Source organism: Ostrinia nubilalis, chromosome 1, assembly GCF_963855985.1.
Source record: "Ostrinia nubilalis chromosome 1, ilOstNubi1.1, whole genome shotgun sequence".
Lineage (NCBI taxonomy): Eukaryota > Metazoa > Arthropoda > Insecta > Lepidoptera > Crambidae > Ostrinia > Ostrinia nubilalis.
The window spans coordinates 12,628,909-12,651,869 of NC_087088.1; the positions used below are offsets into that span (position 1 = coordinate 12,628,909).

At 34.4% G+C, this 22,961-nt stretch overlaps 1 protein-coding gene across 1 annotated transcript in view; it reads right to left on the minus strand.

The window, feature by feature from the left end:
- Positions 1-17,293, minus strand: part of LOC135072802 (mitochondrial ribonuclease P protein 1 homolog) — a 304,546-nt gene extending 287,253 nt beyond the window's left edge. The window contains exon 1 of the mRNA XM_063966849.1: positions 17,218-17,293. Within this exon, the coding sequence (XP_063822919.1) occupies positions 17,218-17,251 (34 nt within the window). The 5' untranslated portion in view covers positions 17,252-17,293. The remainder of the gene's footprint in view (positions 1-17,217) is intronic.
- Between the last annotated feature and the right edge of the window lie 5,668 nt (positions 17,294-22,961).

A 22,961-nucleotide genomic window follows, 5' to 3' on the forward strand; every position in this document is an offset into this window, starting at 1 on the left:
TTACACTAGCATGGATATTATTTCCGTATTTCCGGATCTATTTATGAGTATCCTTGTAATTTATCTTCTTCATTTCAAGATGGTATAAAATGTGACTATGATAGATAGGAGTACCATCAGGTAAGTATGTGATACCACTCAATCGATTAATGCCTAGATATTAATATAATTATTTTGAATTAAATATTGTTTCTTAGCCAAACTTTGAACTTGTAACCTTACTTATGTCACCAATGCAGTAGGACAAAATCTCTTAAATAAACAAACTATTGTGAAAATTCACTCAAACCGACCTGAACCTCCATTCACACAATGCGACTGATAAACTCCATACAAAACTTCAGACAAGAAAACATAAAGGGAGTGGTTACATTGTGGTAAAACTTCGTGAAAATGAATGTCCTTGTTTTCAATGACTTTCTACTTCTGCTTAAAGTCCAGCACAGTGTTGTTCTAACAATTGCAATCTTCCAAATAGGATAGTTTAACGAAGGTGTATCAGCAAATTGTAACAACTCCTGTAAAAATAAAAGATCAACAAACAACACATGAAACTGCTACCCTAATGTTGAATGAAAGGCAAACAAGCTTTTCACCATTTTGCAGTACCTATTTAAAAGAATTCCTTTTTATTTGTCATGTTTTCACTAAAACCAGTAAACTAATTTTTAAACACATTTGTCACGGAGACTTGCGACAAGCAGTGGACTAGCATTTTCACGAATAACAAACTTGAAGAAAAGAAAAAGTTAGGGATATGAAAATGTATGAATAAATACTTCACATTATTATTGATTTTGATCACATACAGGGCGATAAGGAATTTCAGTGATAGAGAGTAGGTATCATGAATGTTAGGCAAAGCCACTCTAATTATAAATACTATATTAATATCATGGTATGTTTATATTCGCGGATTGCAGACGTAACAAGCAAAATAAATCCTTTCAAATCGAGAACAGGACAGGACAGGACTTTCAAACGGCCAAAACTGTGACTGCAGCCCGTAATTAGATAAGTTTATTTCAGTTTCATCCCACTAACAAGTTCATTTGTGCCCGAGCTTACTAAACAAGCTGTTTGCGCTGACCCTCGTATTGTGTCAGAGTCTTTGCACAAGTCAATCAAAAATAGAAGAGGGTCGGCACTCTAAGACCTATGATTATAAACGTCCAGGCTTAATCACTTTTCGCTGGAAATCACGATAATACCAGGCAATGGGAATTAACTCCTAATCTGTCTAAGTGAACCTAAACTTGATAAATCATTGTTAAATGGCGTGTTTTTTAATTATACCACATCTATCAGTGTAGTATATGATAGTAGTTATAAAGAGCTATATCCCTAAAAGAGCCCCAGTAAAATATTCAGCTTTACATAATTTAGGGGTATTCCTTTCTTTTCTTTTCTTTTTTTGTGTGATGTAGGTACAGTAAAGTATCATCTATCTATAGTAAAATAGCACTTATTACCACTACATAACGGCATGCACAGTGTTTACGTTGATGAGCCGTGCCATCGTCCATACGAATAGGAAAATTTACCGAAATGATAGTAGGAAAATTGGCCGAAATGAAAAAAAAAATCAAATACCGCGTTCGTTTCGCACTATAACCAAATTCAATCTAGCATCCGCCAATTGAAATGTATTAAAATAATATATTTTAATAACAGTGGAAATAGCAGACGTTTTCCAAAATACTACCGCTTCCATTTACGGATATGCAACACAAAATTCTTTTTATATAAAAATATTTAATTGTTGGACGGTGAATAAAAGCTCCAGCTAGCAATACAGCTTTTCAATTTGAATCGGTGAATCAGATTTTATTTACGATTCTGTTTTAAAATTAATAGCTTAGATATTGGAACATCAATTAGCTTTGTAATTGAATCGTTTTAAAAAAGCTAAGTCTACTTTGGGATCATTGCATAAAATAAAATCGTAATAAAATATAAACGCAAACACGACAAAACTATACGGCCTTCGTTTCGATAGGTTTCGATCGTTCATGCAGTCACGTACTGAATTCCACAATGTACAACTTCGTACGCGGAACACTCCATAACAGTTCGAAGTCGGCCAAATTATTTACTTCGCTCCAAAATAAATAGCGACCGAAGTTGCGTGGGGAATCCCCAGGGCGGCCCACCACATATTTTGCTTGCGTACGCCATGTAACTCTCCCGTTAATGGCCGACTAATGATATAAAGAAAACTTACAATGTCGGGTGTCTTGCGGGGACATAATGAAGTTGAATATCCCAAATTATATGAAAAAGGAATTGTTTTAATAAGTTGGATCAAAGCGGCGGCTTAGCACGCCGGCTGTCACAATATTTACGAGTACTTAATAGGTTAGGTACGTCATATGAAAAATTAGTTAGCACGAATTCCCGTCTAAAATAATATAATCATTAGTTATTTTGAAATTGGAAATTATAGTATTCTATTTTTAGAGTTGGTCACTCTCAACTTGATCGGTAAAAGACCCTAGTCTGACATCTTCAAAGTATGAGCAGTTCAATGCATTTCCTTACATAAACAAACTAAAAAGGGATGAACCCTACTCATCCTACAAAAGAAGAAGTCAGAAAATAAGACGACGTGTTTATTATATTGTAGTAAAACTTTGTATAAATCCCAAAGCGGCCGCCACACACTTAGCCTGGACGCCCATGTAACTCTCCAGTTAATAGCTCCTAATGATATTAAGAAAACGTTGTACACTGCCGGGCCCGTGTCCTGCTGTGTTACTCCGTCGCCGGGGACATAATTAAGTTTTCAATGGAGCTGAAATGTGGTTTAGCGGCAAACAGTGAAAACAAACTAGCCTCTCACAAGTTCGCCCTACCTGCCGCCCTCCTGATTTAATATGCGGAGTCAAGGCGTTTGCGCTGTATGGATAATTTAATTGCTACCTGAGAGTGCTTTGTAATGCTCCTTTAGCTCAAAAGTTACAATCTCAGGTGAGATGGTGGCCTTATTTAATAATCGTTTCCCACCTGCAGTGTCGTCGCGAGACATACCTAGGTTCATTTAGCAAGATCTTGCCGGGATGAAACTAATTCGTGATCATGACTTACGAGCTTATACGTACGTACGATTATTCCTTCTCTACTTTAACTTATCAATAAGGAATTTGAATGCAAAAAATACTTTCTGGTAAATGAAATTAATAAATTAAACCATGCCCTAAATAAAAACTCGAAAAGCAATGAAGAATTTTAAACTACTCGTACCATACCTACGTATTATTTATCAAAACATAAATACCTAGTATTTTGTAACTGTTAATTACAAGACGATTTATTCATCTTATATTTTAAAATGTACGATTTTCTACGAAAGATCATGCAATAAACCAGCCCGCTCTTGAACAAGCACTGTAATTACAACGATATTGAATTTCAATTATTATTTCATCTTCAATGTAATTATCTTATACAGCATTAAATAAAAAGGGCTCTGTTTTCAAATAGGTATCTTGTTAATATTTTCAATCAGACGTTATAATTAATGACCTTCAACAACAGTTATTAGCTAGCTTATCTTCGGCTTGAAGACGTCTGGATGTTAAATCCATCTATAAACATCTTAAAACCGCGTTAAACTATGCATATAGAACCAAACCAATTTAACCTTTATTCGCCCACTCTCTTCTAGGAAACACCGAAGCAGACTGTTGCCCATTTAGGTAAATTAAGAATACACTCAAAGGCTTTAAATAGAATTTGTTTGGAGAATTGTCGAAGCGTCGTACAAAGTTAGGTCATTTTACTGATTGTATTTATAGATTTACTCGTAACTGGATACGGATCTCTTAGCTAATTTTAACACCATCATGTACCAACCGGTATAGATACGAGTTGCTAATGTAAATTTTGTCTTTGTTAATAAAAACACAAAGGAAAATCAAAAGTAGGTTTTTGTTGCACAGGCACTCTTATTACAATTGTATAAGATGCCACAGTGTTTAGCTTGATCTGTTGTCGTCTTTACCTTATGATACCATTCCCTTTGACACTGTTGTGCAGTGATGGCCAAGAGGTCGACCGCGAAGACGATTTTGGTAGCCCGCAAGAGTTAAATAAACTGAACAGAATGATTGAAAATGAAAAATGTTTTATTTCACTCTTTTAAACTGTAGGTACCTTGAAGTCGATGCAAGAAATATTTTTTTGAGCAGGTCAAAAGATTTGCCACCCCTGCTGTAGTGTAAATAGAAACGAGCAAGTCGTCGAGTATGGCTACCATCGCAAACGCTTTATTGTCGGAAGTGGCCGGCCGGCCGAAATCGAACGGTACCTTTGTTCCGAGAAAATATCACCTGCGGTGCGTGATTCGGCAAAACCATTACTCAGCAAATCCCAACGGGTGCACAATCTGAGATGTTTATCCAGTACAAACTGTAACAGGTAACTGTTAAATACAGAGTGTGGTTTTGTAAAACAACGCCCATCTCAGGGGTGGTTTAGTATACACGACACTGATGCCAAAAAATATTAAAATTACCTTACCATTTTCATGAAATATTCCATGAAATCAGGAAATTATTGTATTATTACGCGGGCGAGCTATCGGTCATTCTCCCCGCTCTTTCGGGGCTGGGCCGCATGTGCTCGGTGGTGTAGCGGTGTACGAGGGGGTGGTGCGGGCGGTAACAAGTGCCAAAAGTTTTAGGATACTCAAAAGTATCCAAATAAAGTAATAATTAAATATTTATTTCATATTTTTCTTGTAATTACTTTCACGTGTGCTACCCTGTTTATTCTGCGATATTCGAAATTCTTCTGAAAACAGAAAGAGCTTTAGAGCAGTGCATCAGTCTGTGTACTTAGTTTACCCATATCAAACAACAATTATAACTTTCTACCCTAACTAAATACATTGTAACATGAAATTGCAACGCTCTCGACACTCCTCATCGAGTTAGTTCTTGGCATATCTTTGGAACTAGCATCAAAGTGAACAAAATCTGCGCGAAATCCATTTGATATACTTAGGCAGATTCTTCAAAAGTCACAGAGTCTCTAAACTAAACGCTTTAAACTGTCGTAATGTCGAGTTTACTATTATAAAGTAGTAAAATTCTAAAACAAAATAGAGTAACAAATAAACTAGCCGCGAAGCGTTCCTATTTTATTTATTCAATACTTTTCCACCTCTTGGATCGCGATTGTTTGTGACGATGCGTACATTTCGGTTCCATACATTATTGAGCATCGGCATTAAAACTGCACTAGCCGTAAATACCGATTCACGTATTCTGAATTTGATATTAGATTTATTGGTGCAAGGGAAATCGCAGCATGGGATGGATGGTCATCCATCCATCCACGCGTGATGTCCAGCACAATATGACCCAGTACCTCTAACAAACCTCAAAAGGTAGCATCACTACGTGCAAAGCTATGAAGCAACCTAGCTCACTGGATTAACGCATGATAGACCTACCTAATTTAAATCAGAATATCCCTCGGATATACTCGTAAGTACCTACCTACCTACCTACTATCCATGATTAAAGGAAAAAAAACATAAACTAATCAAAAGATTTTCATTAATATAATGGGTCTTGCATCATCATCAAACCGTTTTGACGCATACGTATGGAATGATCAAAGGCATCGTATCAATAGCCATGTAATAGAAAAAAGCGGACTCCTGGGGAAATATGGCCTCTCGTCTCTCATCATAACTCGCGAAGTTTGGTTATAGTTACTGAACCCTCTAACTAGTTTTGGCAACTCATTTGTACATTCGAGCCTTAATTAAAGTTGTTGTAACGAAGAATATCAAGGCACCAGTGTTATGATACTAAATACATCAAAGTTTGTTCTAGTAATTACCAGTGACGATAGATACTAGGTAAGGTAAAGCACTTTCGAGAAAGATAGAAGAAACAACAGCTACCAATTTCAAGTTTCACAAAGTAAATGTATGGTAAGTTATACTATAGTCATAGTAAAGTGCTCAATGTAAGTAATATTTTAACGATGTAACTATTTCGGTACAACTCTGTTTGATTCCCATCGACCACTAAACTATTGAGGTGAACCCAATTTTAACACAAGTACTTTTGTCCTCCTTTTAAGTTCAAACGCTGGTTGATACTTTTGATAGTATTTATTGAATATTGTACAACAGTATTACTCATCAGTATTACACAATTACATTTCAGCAGAGTAATCCGTTCGACACGATAGTTCACCAACGACTGCCCGCCATTATTCACAAAATGCTAACGTGTTTTTCGCTACCGTGTGATCGGAAGCGGAAACCCCGGCGCATTTTGATATAAATTATTTATTATTATAACAATGTTCTAAAAATATTGTAATTAATCATTATTTTAAATAAAATTGATATTAACATTTTACTGTTTTGATTTTAATTTATACAACACTACAAATTACAACATGAGATCACAAACCGGAAGTGCAGTGTAAAATTATCGTAATGAGACAATTAAATGGACACTGAAAGTTATTGCTTAGAAAACATTAATAATATTATTAGACAGTCTAACTAAAGTATATTATAATTATGTATATACCTAACAGCTCGGCCATCCTGTAATGCGCGAGTCCCATCGCGTTACTCAAGGAGAAATAAACAATTAAAAAAATACACTAGAACGAGTATCTTTACATGAAGTAATCATAATTCGATTTTACACAATTGAAATCTATGTGAAACATTATATTCCTTATTTTACTATCCATCCATTCCATAAAATTTTGTATAATATTATAACTATATAGGTAACTATAACATTACTATACTGTGATACATTCATATTAATGAGGTTTACAATTTCATGCGTACTTAAAAAATAATATATCTGCCTCTTTGCATATAAAAATGTACAATGTATAAATACTTATTATCTTTTTCTGTATTAATAATCGTATCATTTTAATAATTTATTTCATTAGTTAAGCAAATTATTAGCTATGCGTGTGGTATCAGATATTTAACTTTTATCATTTCATTCTATTCTACAATTGCTATCATTATCTATACTATTATTGTCATCATCGTCATCATCCTCATCACTTGTACGACTGTCAAAATTTCGATCAAAGCTCATCCAAGGTTGAATTTTGTCAAAGGTCGCTACGCCCTCATAACCACGAATCCATCATGCCCAAGAACTTTAGTAATGCGATAAGGGCCTTAGTATTTGACAACCAACTTCTACGACTGTCCATCATGCGGTACTTGCCTTTCTATTCGAACGAGATCGCCTATTTCATATTTCCTACTTGGTTTCCTATGCTTATTATTCTGCTCAGCGTCTTTTTGCTGTTGTGTTTCAACGCGTTTATTTACTTCCTCTCTGACCGATTTCAGTTCATCTGGAGATATGACGTTAATAGTATCCTCAATGACTCTGGGATCTATGATTTATGATATACTCGTACACGGGATTTTTGTAACGATGCAGCAACCGCGAGTGTTTCAAATTCAAACGAGTGGTATTTTTTTGCTCTTCCGAGGTCGTTTTTCGGCTGAAGTAATCCTACTTCAGCCGAAAAACTATTTATTTTTTTGGAAAACTATTTACTATTACGCTGAAGGAGGATACCAGCGAGGCCATTTTTGCCGGCATCTGTATGGAGCTGAGTTACAAGCTTAGGATCATACAAGGCAAGTAATTATCGTTCTGATAGAAGGTATTTTATGATTTGAAATGATTTTTCCTAAGATTCCCCCCACACCCATCCTATATCCTTCTTGAACAAGTTAGTTAGGTACATGTGATGCTATCAAAGCATAATCTTTAATAACCCCGAAAGATCTAAGAATTGACGCAGTTCGTCTTGATTCGATGGTCTTATGAAAATTGGAGACTGATTCACTCTTTTTGGAACCCCGGACGTATTCCATTTGCGTTAACTTCTAAACCAAGAAAGTCAATCTTTACGAAGGAAAGTTGCATTTGTTCAATTTTAACGTAAGTCCGTCATTTCTTAATAAATCAAGAAACTCTCGAAGTCGCGTCAACCCTTCATCAAAGTTTTTACATGGTATAAGTGTGTCGTTCATCTAGACTAGACTAGAGCATACTTGAGGTAGTAACCCGACGCGAGATCCAAAGATATGAAAAGAGTATTACCCGCATGTAAGTCCAACTGATACTCGATACTTTTGTAACCTAAGTCCTGGACGCTACTCGAAAAGCAGTCTCCATATTCCACTAAAGTTGTCTCAAGTGTCATACGCTGCTCATTCGTCAAGTTAGGATTACAATTTACGGTATTATCTAATTCTGATTTGCTAAAAGTGATTTCATATTTGGCTATCACATACATTTGGGTAGCTCTGGTCAATAACACCCGTTTTCTATTACGATATCAGAGTTAGAAAGATTATGTTTGAGAAAAGCACATTGATTATTAACGACACTGTATTCTTCGGGTAACAAAAACATCAGGTCCTTGAATTGACCCATCAACATAACATTTCCATTAAGTTATGACTATGTTTCTGGTCTTTCTCTGCAAGAGTTACCCAATAACACTGGTTATTTCGAAACATAGTCTTCAACTACATAAATCTCTACGACTTCTTTAATATTTTGTACTTCGACCATTGCAACGAAGAGACCTAATGGTTGAACAAGATTAAAGCCAGTACCTCTTAACAATTCATATAAATATAACTTCGTCAGTCATAAGATTAGTGTTTAGCAATTTAGCATCGCATTGACTACCCAAATCCAAGTGACTTTGCAATATTAAATCGTTAACTTTTACATTCATATTATATTTATTTCTGGCTTAGCAAAGCAATCTAATCTAGATGGCAATCTATGTACACTTCAGCAACGTCTTTTTCATTTTTGACCCCATTATTTTTGTCGTTAGTAGTTTCAGTGATTTTATTTCGGTAATAATTTGCCGCCTGGTGCCCCAGTCTGTCGCAATTTGTACACTTAACAAGAGGTTTATCGCACAAAAACTTCGATGTCCTACCTGATTACAATAATTGAAACATCTCACATTAGCATTGTTCCCTGTAAATCTCGAATTGTTTGGCATTGTATTGCTAGCGTTATTTCTGTCGAATCTGGTTTTTCGGAACGTGTCGTTATTATCTATGTTATTAGTATTTCCGATTTTTGACCGATCTAAAGTATTTTAACACTTGTTCGGGTTCAGAAAACTGCGCCACTTGTGCGCCAACTTTGACAGCTCGATCATCTACTTCATGCAACAAACAGTCCACCGCTTGCTGCCCCGTTATTTTACAATGGTTTGGAAGATTTATTTTTACGTAATAGTAGTGTTCTAAAGACTCACAGTACCGGACCCTCTTATTTAACATTTTAGAAAGAAGTTCAGCAAATCTTCACGGAAAAGAAAAGTTTCTATAAGCTGTTTCTTCCATACGGATCAAGTGTATAAAAAAATCGAAAGACCTTTATACCAAGACTTAGCAACACCACATAATTTTCGAAAGAGAGTAATGAATAATCTCTGTTCGCTCCAATCGTATATCTCCGCGCACTCTTCGACTTTGTTTAGGTAAGGTAAGAATGGTTTGTTCCTTAGTCATGGGATCAAAGTCAGGAATTACGTTGTCTTTATATGATAATTTAGGTTTTTCAGAGTTTTTAACATCTTTCATAAATGACAGTAGTTTATGCAAAAGGGCATTATCGCTATGCGAAGCTCTAGAACGTTTGGGCTTTGGATGAGATTGAAATGTAAAAGACTCACCCGATGAGGATAATGCCGACGACGCATGCCTGCGCATACGCCTACTGCACCGTTCCTCCTTCTTGGTTTCTTTCTTGCATAATTTCCATCGTAGTTAGATTCTTTGGAAAAATCATCTTCTTCCTTCTCCTTATTTCTTCCCTTAATCCTTGTTCATCATTTAGGAGACTAGCCCTTAACCTCGAGCATCTCCCCCTTCTGGCCCTTGACCTCGGGCATCATCGATTATCATTGACCCTTGACCTCAGGCATCATCAATTATTGACCCTTGACCTCGGGTATTATAATCCGGCCCTTAACATCGGGCATCATCCATCCTTGACCCTTAACCTCGGGCATCATGATCGGTTAACATCGGGCATCAATTTCATTCATCTCTCTGGAACTTGGAAAAATAAAAAGCTTAGCCTGGCTCTTAAACCCTTTTCCAAAAACTTTAGTCTATGTTCATAATAAAAATCGAAGCAAAATAAATACCTACATATTATCATAGTAAATACTAGTTTATTAAAGTCAAAGTCAAAGTCAAAATTTCTTTATTTGTTTAGACTAATAAATAGTTCTTACAAATCGTCATTTTGCTCTTAAGGAGCCTCTACATGTCTCATAATCTTTTTACCCTACCATTTTTTTGATATTCATTGCACTATTAACTGTTGTAATTAATGGGCATGTTTCCAATTTCCATCTCCTAACAAATCCCGAAAATATAAGTAAATAACCAATAACAATTTTGAAAAAATAAAGTTACAGGACCCCAAAGCTGCGCATAACAAACATTCGCGCCATCCCGATCGGTGCAGTCACGACAGTCATTCGAAGCACAAATAGCAAATCACCACCGGTCCACCGGTCCAGCGCCGCTAACAGATCCAATATTTTCTAAAATCTAGCAGTTCTCAATTTCTCAGCCTTTCCTTGACATATCCAAGACCTGACTACATCCAAAAAGAAAAAGAAGACTTTGACATCACAGTGTCACTCTCGACAACGCGTTAGGGAAGGTAAGCATTATGACTAAAACCTGATCAGGCGGCCCGACGTCGCATCACCGCGCATGTTCAAGTTCTACGCGAGATAATAATTATGGAGGTAATTTAAATAATCAATCCCTCAGCCATTTCTTGATGGATTTCAGAAATAACTTCTTCGGGCCCCCCAGACCTGGTCCATATTCCAATCCCATTCAGCGAAATCCAATGTTTCATCACGAAACCTCTCCATTTGAATATCTTATAACATGACAAATAAATGAATACTTCATATTAATTTAAGCATATTAATAATATTGTCAAAGAGTTAAGTTAGTCTCGTTTCTGTTTAGCATTAAAAATAATAAATAATAGGTTACAATCCTAGTCATAATATTAGTTACTCTTTCAGGAAAAAAAAAACCACTAAACGGATTTCGACGCAACCTCACAGCACCACTGCTCATATCCCAGACTAACGTAATAGGCTATAATAATGTAAACGATCCGTGGCAAAATAAACCTCACGCGCGTGTGAAGCCGCGGGCAAAAGCTAGTGGTATTATAAATGATAGTTTATAATTTGCAAAAAGCCATAAAAATGTATATTAAAAATCAATAATATTCGAATTTCGAAAATCATTTTTTTCATCGATTCTTCCTTCAATGTTATTCTGAACAGTTAAATAATATGCATTAAAATATCAACTAGGTAAAAAAAAAATATAGAATTAGGTTTCATGGAAAAGTAATAGAGAATAAAAACAGAAGAAAAATAATAATATGCAGAAATAATAAATCAGCTAGTTATTACGTGTTATTATTCAAATAATAACTGTAAATCGGTCTCATTAATATCATTTTCCAAATCATTCCACAGGATTTAAGTTCGTCAGCGAGGGGTTTCTTGAATATAATTTATTATGTTAGGAAAGCCTTGCAAATAGATTTATAATTTTTTTTTGTAAAAAGAATCACTTTACTTACGTTTTGTAGGCGTGTAAGGAAGTTTTGTTTATCCTTATCTTATCCCGCTTCTGAACTTTTGTCCTCCTTTTAAGTTCAAACGCTGGTTGATACTTTTGATAGTATTTATTGAATATTGTACAACAGTATTACTCATCAGTATTACACAATTACATTTCAGCAGAGTAATCCGTTCGACACGATAGTTCACCAACGACTGCCCGCCATTATTCACAAAATGCTAACGTGGTTTTCGCTACCGTGTGATCGGAAGCGGAAACCCCGGCGCATTTTGATATAAATTATTTATTATTATAACAATGTTCTAAAAATATTGTAATTAATCATTATTTTAAATAAAATTGATATTAACATTTTACTGTTTTGATTTTAATTTATACAACACTACAAATTACAACATGAGATCACAAACCGGAAGTGCAGTGTAAAATTATCGTAATGAGACAATTAAATGGACACTGAAAGTTATTGCTTAGAAAACATTAATAATATTATTAGACAGTCTAACTAAAGTATATTATAATTATGTATATACCTAACAGTACTCACTAATTTAGATTCACAACTTTATAAGAATTTTATAAAAGTGAATAAAAAATATTACAATCTTTCATTTAAGCAAGGTATATTGAGGGTCGAAAAAAAACAAATATTGATTCTATCAAAAACATTAACCCATCATAATTATTTTCTATTTTTTTAATACATTAAACACCCTTTCATTCTAATGGACACTTAAGCATTGAAAAATTAAATAAATAAGTATTTTAACGTTTATTCTATAATACTATTACAACTTCCGGACGTTTTGGTGCGTGGCATGGTCTAAAACCTATCAAGTTCCATAATTTTTGCCGATAAAATCTGTACGAGGCATTACCGTACTTTATTGCTGGGAGTCCATGTATAGTGATGTTCCTGCGGCCATCATAGACAATAAAATATCGATTTTGAAAATAAAATAAATCGATTAAACTGCTTTGAAGACTGAAGAAGATTTGCGTTAAAAGCTAAAAAGATATTGACACTATTACAAGAAGCTATCTAAAGTGTCCAACTGGTCGAAGGTCGAAAATAAAATAAAAATAATTAGGACCATAAACTGATATTCATGGTATCATAACTGTAAAAGTGTCAGAATCCGATGTTGAATCCAATGCCAGTTGAAGTGAGAGAAACATATATCAACCTAGTATAGTTGCCAGTCTCTCATAATCAATGCCAATGAGGGTTTTCGCGATTGAAAAATCCGCCAGATGGCAATACGTAGACGTGAGGTCCAAATGCTGCATGATTGGTTATTTTTGACATGACATTGACAGATATGTCAAAATCCACCAACCATGCAGCATTTGGACCTCGCGTCTACGTATTGCCATCTCGCGGATTTTTCAATCGCGAAAACCCTCATTCATAGCACATGTATAATAATAGACCAAATTAATGAACTTTTATAGATTGTGAAAGAGAAGATAAAGATTTTATTATTTTATTAAAATCTTGCCACAAGGTAGTTTTTCAGTAGAAACCAGGATTGGATAATCGCTACAGGCAAGTATCAGAACATTTTATAAATATTTTTAATCGATTATATCCTTGTGAATCGTTTTAATAAATTGTCATTTTACTTTTTCAATTAAAACTTTTTCAATCCCTAGTCTTGTCAAACTGTCATAATGTCAACAAATTATAAATGTCACGTCAGTTGACTCAATTTCAGTCTTCTGTGCGTTTATTGTATTTTTATTTCAATGAAATAGTGCTAAAGGGTTAGTACTAAAAGTGAAAGCCTTTTTTCAGAAAGAAAACCAATGTGGTGCCCTTATTATTCATACTGTTTGAAAGTTACAAGCAGGCCCGTCCGACTTTGTAGGCAGCGCCGTGGACTTTATTAGGTGGGCTGCTAAATGTGTTCCCCGATCCAAAAAAATTCTAATAAGGATTTTCTCAAACGACAACACTTAAGTCATTTGTCAGTTTTTCGGTGATTAATTTGTCACAACTTTCAAAATATAAAAACGGCTATTCAAAGATTTTCGTGTTAATCTTTATCTATTGTGATAATAATGTTTTATCATCCTGTTGGAGATATTGTCTAGTGTGATTGTGAGATACAGACTCAGTAGTGCTCTAGTAGGTATTTAAGTTTGGAGACAGTGACTTTTTATCTAGTGTTTTAGTTTAAGTCACGAGACATCATATTTAATAAAGAGAATAATGTGTTTCTAATTGTTTGAGTATCATTTTCTTGATCATATTGACGGGCTTAGTTACCTCTGAAAAGTTTTTTGCATTAATTAAAAATAATGGTCATGATAATAACCTAAAATACGTAGCCAAGCACGGATTAAATACCGCCTTAGTACCAAAGTCACCAACTAGATGGCGTTAAGAAAAGTCCAGTTATTTTTTTATGGAGTCGCCGTTCTTCTCGTCAGAGTAAATATATTCTTTGGTTACAAGTCAGTGATTCAGAGTTGCCGCCATTATAACTCCGTGGTGATACCAAACCAAAGAAGAAGTTTTCCTTAACACTTGTGTTATTTTTATATGTGATCAAATAAAAAGGATTAATTCTACTTACGTTAAGCTGAAGAGTTTGTTTAGTGTCAAAGACTGTCACACAGTGTAACTTAAATTGGAATATTATGATAATGAACATAAAAACTTAAATAAATATTTATGTTAATATTTTTTCTATTTATTTATTTTCCCAAAGCTTCACAGTGACAGCTGAAACAGCAATACTGTTGTAAAACTAAACTTAGAACAAACTGTTACAAATATTTTACAAATTAAAATAAAACCGCATGTTGCTTTACTTTCTCGTATAGGTAATAAATGTAATTAATGGCTAGATTATTAATGTTACTTTGTTACCCTCAATAGTGAGAATATCTTACAAAATGGTAACCCTGATTTTCATTGTCCTTCAAGTGCTCTTTCTTCGCATAGGCTTCTGTGATTTGGCCAAGGGCCACACACATTGCGATAACATTATGCGACATTGATTTGACAGCAGCGGAGTGAAGTCTTGCGACTATGCAAAATGATACCCTGTAATCGTAGCGCATATAGACATAGACGGGGCGGGGCACATAGCTCGTAGAGCTGATGGCCGCTGAGGCAGGAAAGTTCTTGAGTGGCGACCACGAGCCGAAAGACGTAGCGTGGGCAAGCCTCCCACTAGGTGGACCGACGATCTGGTGAAGGTCGCGGGAGGTGCCTGTATGCGAGCGGTGCAGGATCGGTCTTCGTGGAAATCCTTGGGGGAGGCCTTTGTCCAGCAGTGGACGTCTTTTCGGCTGAAACGAACGAACGAACGATACGTATTACCACTATTTACCAGACATTACTATTTATTGTATACTCGCCGGATTACACGTAGGAGCACGCGCGTTACAGCTTCGGCCTTGCATTATTATAAGATCTTGTTCCGCCATTTTTCGAACTTCCTCCGTGAGGATATCCCCGTCGAATTCTATGATAAACCTATCAAAAGTCATATTCTGCAACATGGACCTATAAAAAAAGGCGGACGGAACTCGCGCTACAACAAAACTGTGACTCAAAATTTTGGCGTTTGTCTATTGTGTGAGTGAATTTAGGGATGCCATGTTAGCCAAAACATTTTACCCATTTATTTTAAGAAAAACATAGATCGGCAGATGTTACTTGGAAATGTAGACAGAATTATTCCGTGCCATTTTAAAAGGATGAAAGGTGAATGCGTTGAGGTAGGCGCGAAATTTTCAATGTTCAAATTTTCTTACATTGGTTGCAAGTCAGTGTGTCAGGGTATGTAGTTATGTACATAATGTTGATCAAAAATGATTCACGCAGTTACAAATTACGAATCTTGTGTACATTATAATCATAATCTTATGCATCATCAATATAATTATAATTATCTCTGATAGATTTTTTTTAACATACAACCTGACACTGACTTGAAATCAATGTAAGAAAATTTGAATTTTGCAGTTCCACATTTTTGGGAAGGATCAAATTTGCCTATGAAAATATATCCCATTAAAACACAATTATTATGATAAATTATTTTATTTCCATAGTATGCGTAATAAATAACTAAAAAGTCCTAAAATTATTATTAATTTCCCATATTTCGGGTAATTTTCCCACGTAAATAACTGAGAACACTGGTCTTTGACGTATTATTTTTTCGAGTGAATGACGTTTGATTTCAATTAATTTCAATATTTTAATGTCGGGAAATAAGTGATTGGATTATTATTTTGCCTGTGAAATGTGATTCCTTAATTTTTGTTTGTTCGAACAGAACGGTTTTTACACAATTTCATCACACAAGACATGTCGTATTCGTGTTGTTTTTTCGCTGCTTAAATGTGTCAACTGTGTGAAGTTTGCACTCGAAGTGGTGTATCAGGGTGTGAATGTGTGCGTGCCGGCCTGTACGTACAGGCAAGCTGGTGTATCCTAATGTCACAGTATTTTGTTGATGAGAATCCGTCCGACTTTTTTTATAGGTCCATGTTCTGCAATGTCAAAATTAATTTGCCGAAATTCGCCGAGCCAGCTATGTCAAATAATATTATAAGGTGTCAAACAGGATACGTTCAGAAATTAATATTACGTAAGACAAGACAACTTTTTATTGACGAAGTTGCTGGGACAGCTAGAAACTATTTTTTTCCGGTACTTTAAGAAAATAATAAATGAATGAAAATGACAAATCTTCGAACGTGTATAATACCGTGCCAAAGTAATCATATAATTTTGGCACCTTAATAACTATTGCCGTTTTTGTTGTAAAGATCATGCAGCGCTACTTGCGGATATTATTGGAAAGAAAACTATGTAGGCTCTAGATCTGAAGCCGCTTTAACGAACACGAAGTGCTCATACAATGCGGCGTATTTTCTTCCAGTCTTTAGTCAGGACTTTAGTCGAATTAAAACCCCGGTTGAACGTGATATAGCCGCACTAGAATACGGTGCTTTTTTGCATAATCGCAAGACTTCGTTCCGGTGTCGACCGAATGTTATCACGATGTATGTGGCCCAGGGGTTACTGTAGCCGCTAAGGTTTGAAACTTCTTGCTTAAAATATTGTAGTCTTTGGCATAGACTACGACGGTAGTCATGGAGATAGGAGTTTGTTATCTCGTGTCAGATGTAAATGGTGAAAAGAAAACCCATGATTCGTGTTATTTTTATGCAATAGGTATGTAGGTATTTTATAAAAGTGGAACCCCGAGTGATTTCCAAAACCCATTCTATTATTATATACGATTCGGATTCGATATCTATAATACAATAGGAGTTTATTTCATGTGTCAGATGACAAGGGTGGAAACAACCTACGATTCATGTTGTTTATTTACGTGCAATATGTGGGCATATTATAAAAGTGGAATGCCGAGTTGTATTTCTAAAACTTGTTCTATTATTTTATACTATTTGGCTGCGACTCGGCGTGACGACAATACAAAACATTTTTCGCGAATCGGTGTTCATACATTCACACCTCAGAATACGGAACAAACCAGAAACCGTCAACGGGCGTAAATGTGTATTCATATAAATTACTCCAAATCGCACTAATTTGACTTTAGAGCAATTAGTCAATGACCGGCGCGCGCATTGTTTACATTGTTCGAGGAGTGTGCCTCTCCACACAACTCCTGGGAGGTTATTCAATCATAATAACGCCACTTCAATACTCACACACACTTTATTATTAAAATATTATCAAAATCTATTACATATTAAATATTAAAACATTTACAACTGAATCTATCGAACTTCAATAATACAATGTCACATTTTCTCGCTTTTCTACACCTGTCATTATTTTCAAACTTTATTCTAATGCTGTTTACTTTTAAAATAAAACCTGCCAGCAACATGTCATCTCATGATAAAATTCTATATCCTAACATCCCCTCTGAATTTTATCTTTATATAATCATATCAACTACCTATCTACTCCTTAAAACCCAACTTAACTAACTTACCCAATACAACCATACAACAAATATACCTTTGAATTAATTAACCTAAACACCTTACATAACTAACTTAAAATTAAAATTTCAAGTTAACTCCCAAAAACCTTATATTCTAATAAACCTACATAATTCATCACATCACAAATGTCCACTATATATCACTCACTATACATTGTCTAAGTCTCAAAAACTTTGTTCTATCCAGTGGTTTAGTTAAAATATCAGCCAAATTGTCTTTAGTAGGACAATAATAAACTTCTAATAAATTTTCATCTAATTTCTCCTTAATAAAATGATATTTCACATCAATGTGCTTGCTCCTCCTATTTAAGATTCCGTTTTTAATCAAAACTATTGCCGATTGATTATCAACAAACAATTGTGTTTTTGGTAACTCGCCTGTCAACTCATGAATCAGACTCTGAATGTAAAGCAGATCTTTTATACACTCGGCTGCAGATATATATTCAGCCTCAGTACTAGACAAAGCAGTTACTGACTGTTTGCGAGAACACCAGTGAATTGGACCACCACCATAAAACACTACAAAACCAGTCGTGCTTTTCCTAGTATCAGGATCACCTGCAAAGTCTGCATCACAATATGCTTTTAAACTTAGATCGCTGCCACGAACATATTTTATACCACTGCTAACTGTATTTTTAATATATCTAAAAATGTTTTTAATATTTGCAAAATCATTCAAATTAGGATGTTCCTGATGTCTACTACAATAACCAACATGAAACGACAGATCTAATCTTGTTTTGTTCACTAAATACAACAACGAGCCGATTAATTGCCTATAACGATGCACATCATCATCACCACCTTTCCCCTCTTGATGTGTATCTACCAAAATATCTGGATGACTACTATCTTTTAAGCTTTTGTATTTAAATTTATCTAAAAGTTGATTTATATAACTTTCCTGAAAAATTTTTATAAAATTTTCTTCAATTAACACATCAAAACCTATAAACTTTTCAGTTTTATCAAATTTCCGCATTTCAAATTCCGTTTCTAATTGATTTATTATTTTATTTAAACATATTTCATCCTTACCAATTAAAATACCATCATCTACGTAAATTGCTAAGTATATATTTTTATTTTTATTATGAAACACACATGGATCTGATTTCATTTGTATCAATCCCAATTTCTTCAAAAATTCCGTCAACCTCTTATTCCACATAAGTGGCGCTTGCTTTAACCCGTACAAACTTTTCTTTAATTTACACACCTTATTTTCTTTGTCCTTTATGTTGTATCCTAAGGGTATCTCCATAAAAATATCTTCATTTAATTCCCCATATAAAAATGCTGTTTTCACGTCGAACTGCTTTATTTTAAACCCTTGTTGAGCTGCAATAGCCAACAACAATCTAACACTTGTTGTGTTTACCACTGGACTATATGTTTCTTTATAGTCAATGTTATACTTTTGTAAAAAACCTCTTGCCACTAATCTAGCCTTATATCTTCCACCAGGCTTTATTGTAAAAATCCATTTACTTGATATTATTTTTCTATTTCCTGCTTCCTCTCTTCCTACAATTTCCCATGTTTTATTCTTCTCTAAAGATTCTTTTTCTTCATCAATTGCTTTCTTCCATAAATCTTTATCAACACTACTCAAAACTTCCGTAAAAGTTAAAAACGAACTCTCTAAATCATAATCCATTAGTCTAGAAGGTAATCTCCTCTCTCTATTTGGTAAAATCCTTAAACCATCACTGTCTTCAACAGCTGAATCTTCTCTAACCTCCCCTCTCAAATTTATATTTTCTTCAATACAATCTTCAATATTCTCAGTATTTCCACCATCAACTTCAACATCTTCAACTCTATCTTCAAAAACATCAGTAACTCTTTCTTCACAAACACCATTATCTTCAACACCATTTCTAATATCTTCATTAACTTCTTCATTACCAACACCACCGCTTATAACTTCATCACAAGTATCACCATTAATATCACCATTAATATCACTATTAATATCACCATTAATATCACTATTAATATCACCATTAATAACTTCATCACTAATATCAACACTAATTTCTTTAAATAAATTATTTAAATCACTTAGTCTCACTTCCCTATAACACGTTTTTAAAAACTCACTAACATCACTCTTACTATTATTAAACGTTACATCTCTTGAATAATAGATTTTAAAATGTAAAGGATCCCATATTTTATATCCGTTATTAGTATAACCTACTAAAAGCCCTTTACTGCTTCTTGAGTCAAGTTTATTTAACTGAAAATTATTTTTAAAATATGTTAATGATCCGAAAATATTTAAGTGTTTTAAATTTGGTATTCTATTAAACCACATCTCCGCCGGTGTTTTAATGTTTACTGTGTTTGAACATCTGTTTAATAAATAAGCAGAAGTTAAAACCGCTTCACCCCATAGTTCATGTGGTAGCTGCATATCAAAGAGTAAAGCTCTTGTTCGTTCCATTAAGGACCTATTTAACCGTTCAGCTTTACCATTCAGTTGAGGAGTATACGGAATTGTATAATCAATATTAATACCTTTGGAAATACAATAAGTTTTAAATTGGTTACTGGTGTATTCTCCACCATTATCACATCTGAATGTTTTAACTGTTGTGTTAAAATGATTTTCCGCCAAATTGATAAAGTTTAAAATTTTCGAAAAAGCTTCGTTCTTGTTTTTAAGAAGAAATACTTTAACAAAATGTGTATAATCATCTAAAAATGTAATAAAATATTTGTAGCCATCCCATGTTTCCTTTCCAATAGGACCACAAATATCACTGTGAATAATTTCTAAAGGTTTAGTAGCTCTATATCTAACAGTTTTAAAAGGTTTTCTACAAAGCTTAGATTGTATGCAGACTTCGCAGATGTCTACGTCATCTACTAAGTTTCTATCTATACCTAAAACAAGGTCTTTAGTCTTGTTTATAGGTACATGACCTAATGCACGATGCCAGAAGCCTTTAATAAGGAATGTTTTGTCTGACCTCGAATGCACGACTGACTTTGACATGTCCATTGGCAGTTTCACATAATAAAGGCCATCCTCTCTGCGAACTCCTGTCTGCTTACACTCAGAGTTCTGATCCATGATTTGGCATTTATTTCTGTAAAATTTAACAATATAATTATCATCAGCTAATTTAGACACAGATAATAAATTCTTTTTAAGTTGGGGTACACATAAAACATTCTTAAAATTAATATTGTCTGTATAAATATTTCCCATGGTGTTAACTGGATGTATGTTTCCATCAGCAGTCATAATTCTATAATTTATGTCTTCTTTGTCATTCAGATAGTTTTCAGACGTAACAATATGACTACTGGTTCCTGAATCCAGGATGAAGTCCACAGTTGTTTTTAAAGGAATAAAATTACTCACATGCTGTTGTTGCTGTAGACAGAATTTCGTGAAATGAGAATTATGCTTGCAGTACATACAGTTCGTTTGTTGACTGCACTCCGTATGTTTGTGTCCGAACTTCAGACATCTGAAGCATTGCAGGTTATTATTTTTCCATCCACGATTTGCATTCATATTCTGCCGACAATACTTGGCAATGTGTCCTTTCTTGCCACATTGAAAACAACTCTTGACTACAAATGCGTTGTCATTTGTTTGTATTCCTGACGTAGACGGCGTCATTTCAGGTTTTTCCAAATTTAGATTTTGATTTTCTTTTCTCATAGTAAGTTCTAGATTTATTCTTGATAATAGATTTATTAGTGATTTTTCCGAAGTTTGGGTTGACTCCCACGCAGTTCTAAAAAAGGCAAATTCTTCTGGTAAGCTTGATAAAATTTTAATCATGATTTGTTTTTCGTCTATGCTGTAACCCAAATTTCTTAATTTTATTGCTTGATTTTCAATTTCTGCTATGTCAATCATCAAATCCGAATTTGAAAATTTGAATTTGTAAAATTGTTCCAAAAGTTGACAAATCTGTGTATCTTTATGTCCTAGAAATAATGTATCAAATTTTTGTAAAATTTCTTTTGTTGTATTGCAATTCAATGCATATACAACAAATTTATCACATAATGAGCTTATTATAATGTATCTTGCTTTTGCATCTTTTCTATTAAAATCCTTTTTGCTCTCAGCATTATCTTCCAAAACACAATCTATATCTTTCGCTGTCAATAACAATATCAATTTCTTCTTCCAGTTTGTATAGTTTTCTCCTTTTGATAACGTTGATAATTTAAAATTTTCTTCCGACATATTGTTATTTTAAAATTTTCCAAAACAAAATCAGGATAGATCTTTCACTTTCATTCTTCTTATTCAAGAGATAATTCTTACAGCCCTCTGGGTTCGTACGCTGGGCCCATAACCTGTTCGAGGAGTGTGCCTCTCCACACAACTCCTGGGAGGTTATTCAATCATAATAACGCCACTTCAATACTCACACACACTTTATTATTAAAATATTATCAAAATCTATTACATATTAAATATTAAAACATTTACAACTGAATCTATCGAACTTCAATAATACAATGTCACATTTTCTCGCTTTTCTACACCTGTCATTATTTTCAAACTTTATTCTAATGCTGTTTACTTTTAAAATAAAACCTGCCAGCAACATGTCATCTCATGATAAAATTCTATATCCTAACATACATATCCGTCAGATTGACACTTTATAATTAAATTATGCCGTCTTGTGCCGTTCCAACATGTAAGAATGCTACTGGAATGAAGAATGTTCACTAATTTTGTTTTTTAGCTTTCTGTATTCTCTGTTAAAAATAAAAAATACTCGTGAAAGAATTATTTCGATACGTCAATTAGTTTCCAAGATATTGAATTTTAAAAGTGCGGGCGGCGGCCGGCCCGCCATTTTATGCGCGTGACGTCATATTACAGTGACTGGCTCATATTTGTATGGGTGGAATCTTGCAAACTGAATTAAGACCCACTTCCAGGCAACCGATTAAGCTGAAATTTCGCAAACACATGTGATTTGGATGACCATGCAATATTATGATGACATGGAGCTGATCTGATGATGGAGCTGGAAGGTGGCCATAGGAACTCTATAATAAAACGACATAAATCCATCGAGTTTGGGCTCGTTCGTTTTGTATTGATGAGTACTTTAATTCTATATAATAATCAGGGTCTAATGATGGAGCTGGAAGGTAATTCGCAATAAAATGACACAATCGCATCAAGTTTGGGTTTGGTTCAATTTTAATTTCTGTGATGGGTCTGGGTGTTAATATGTATAATAAGTTTGTATTTA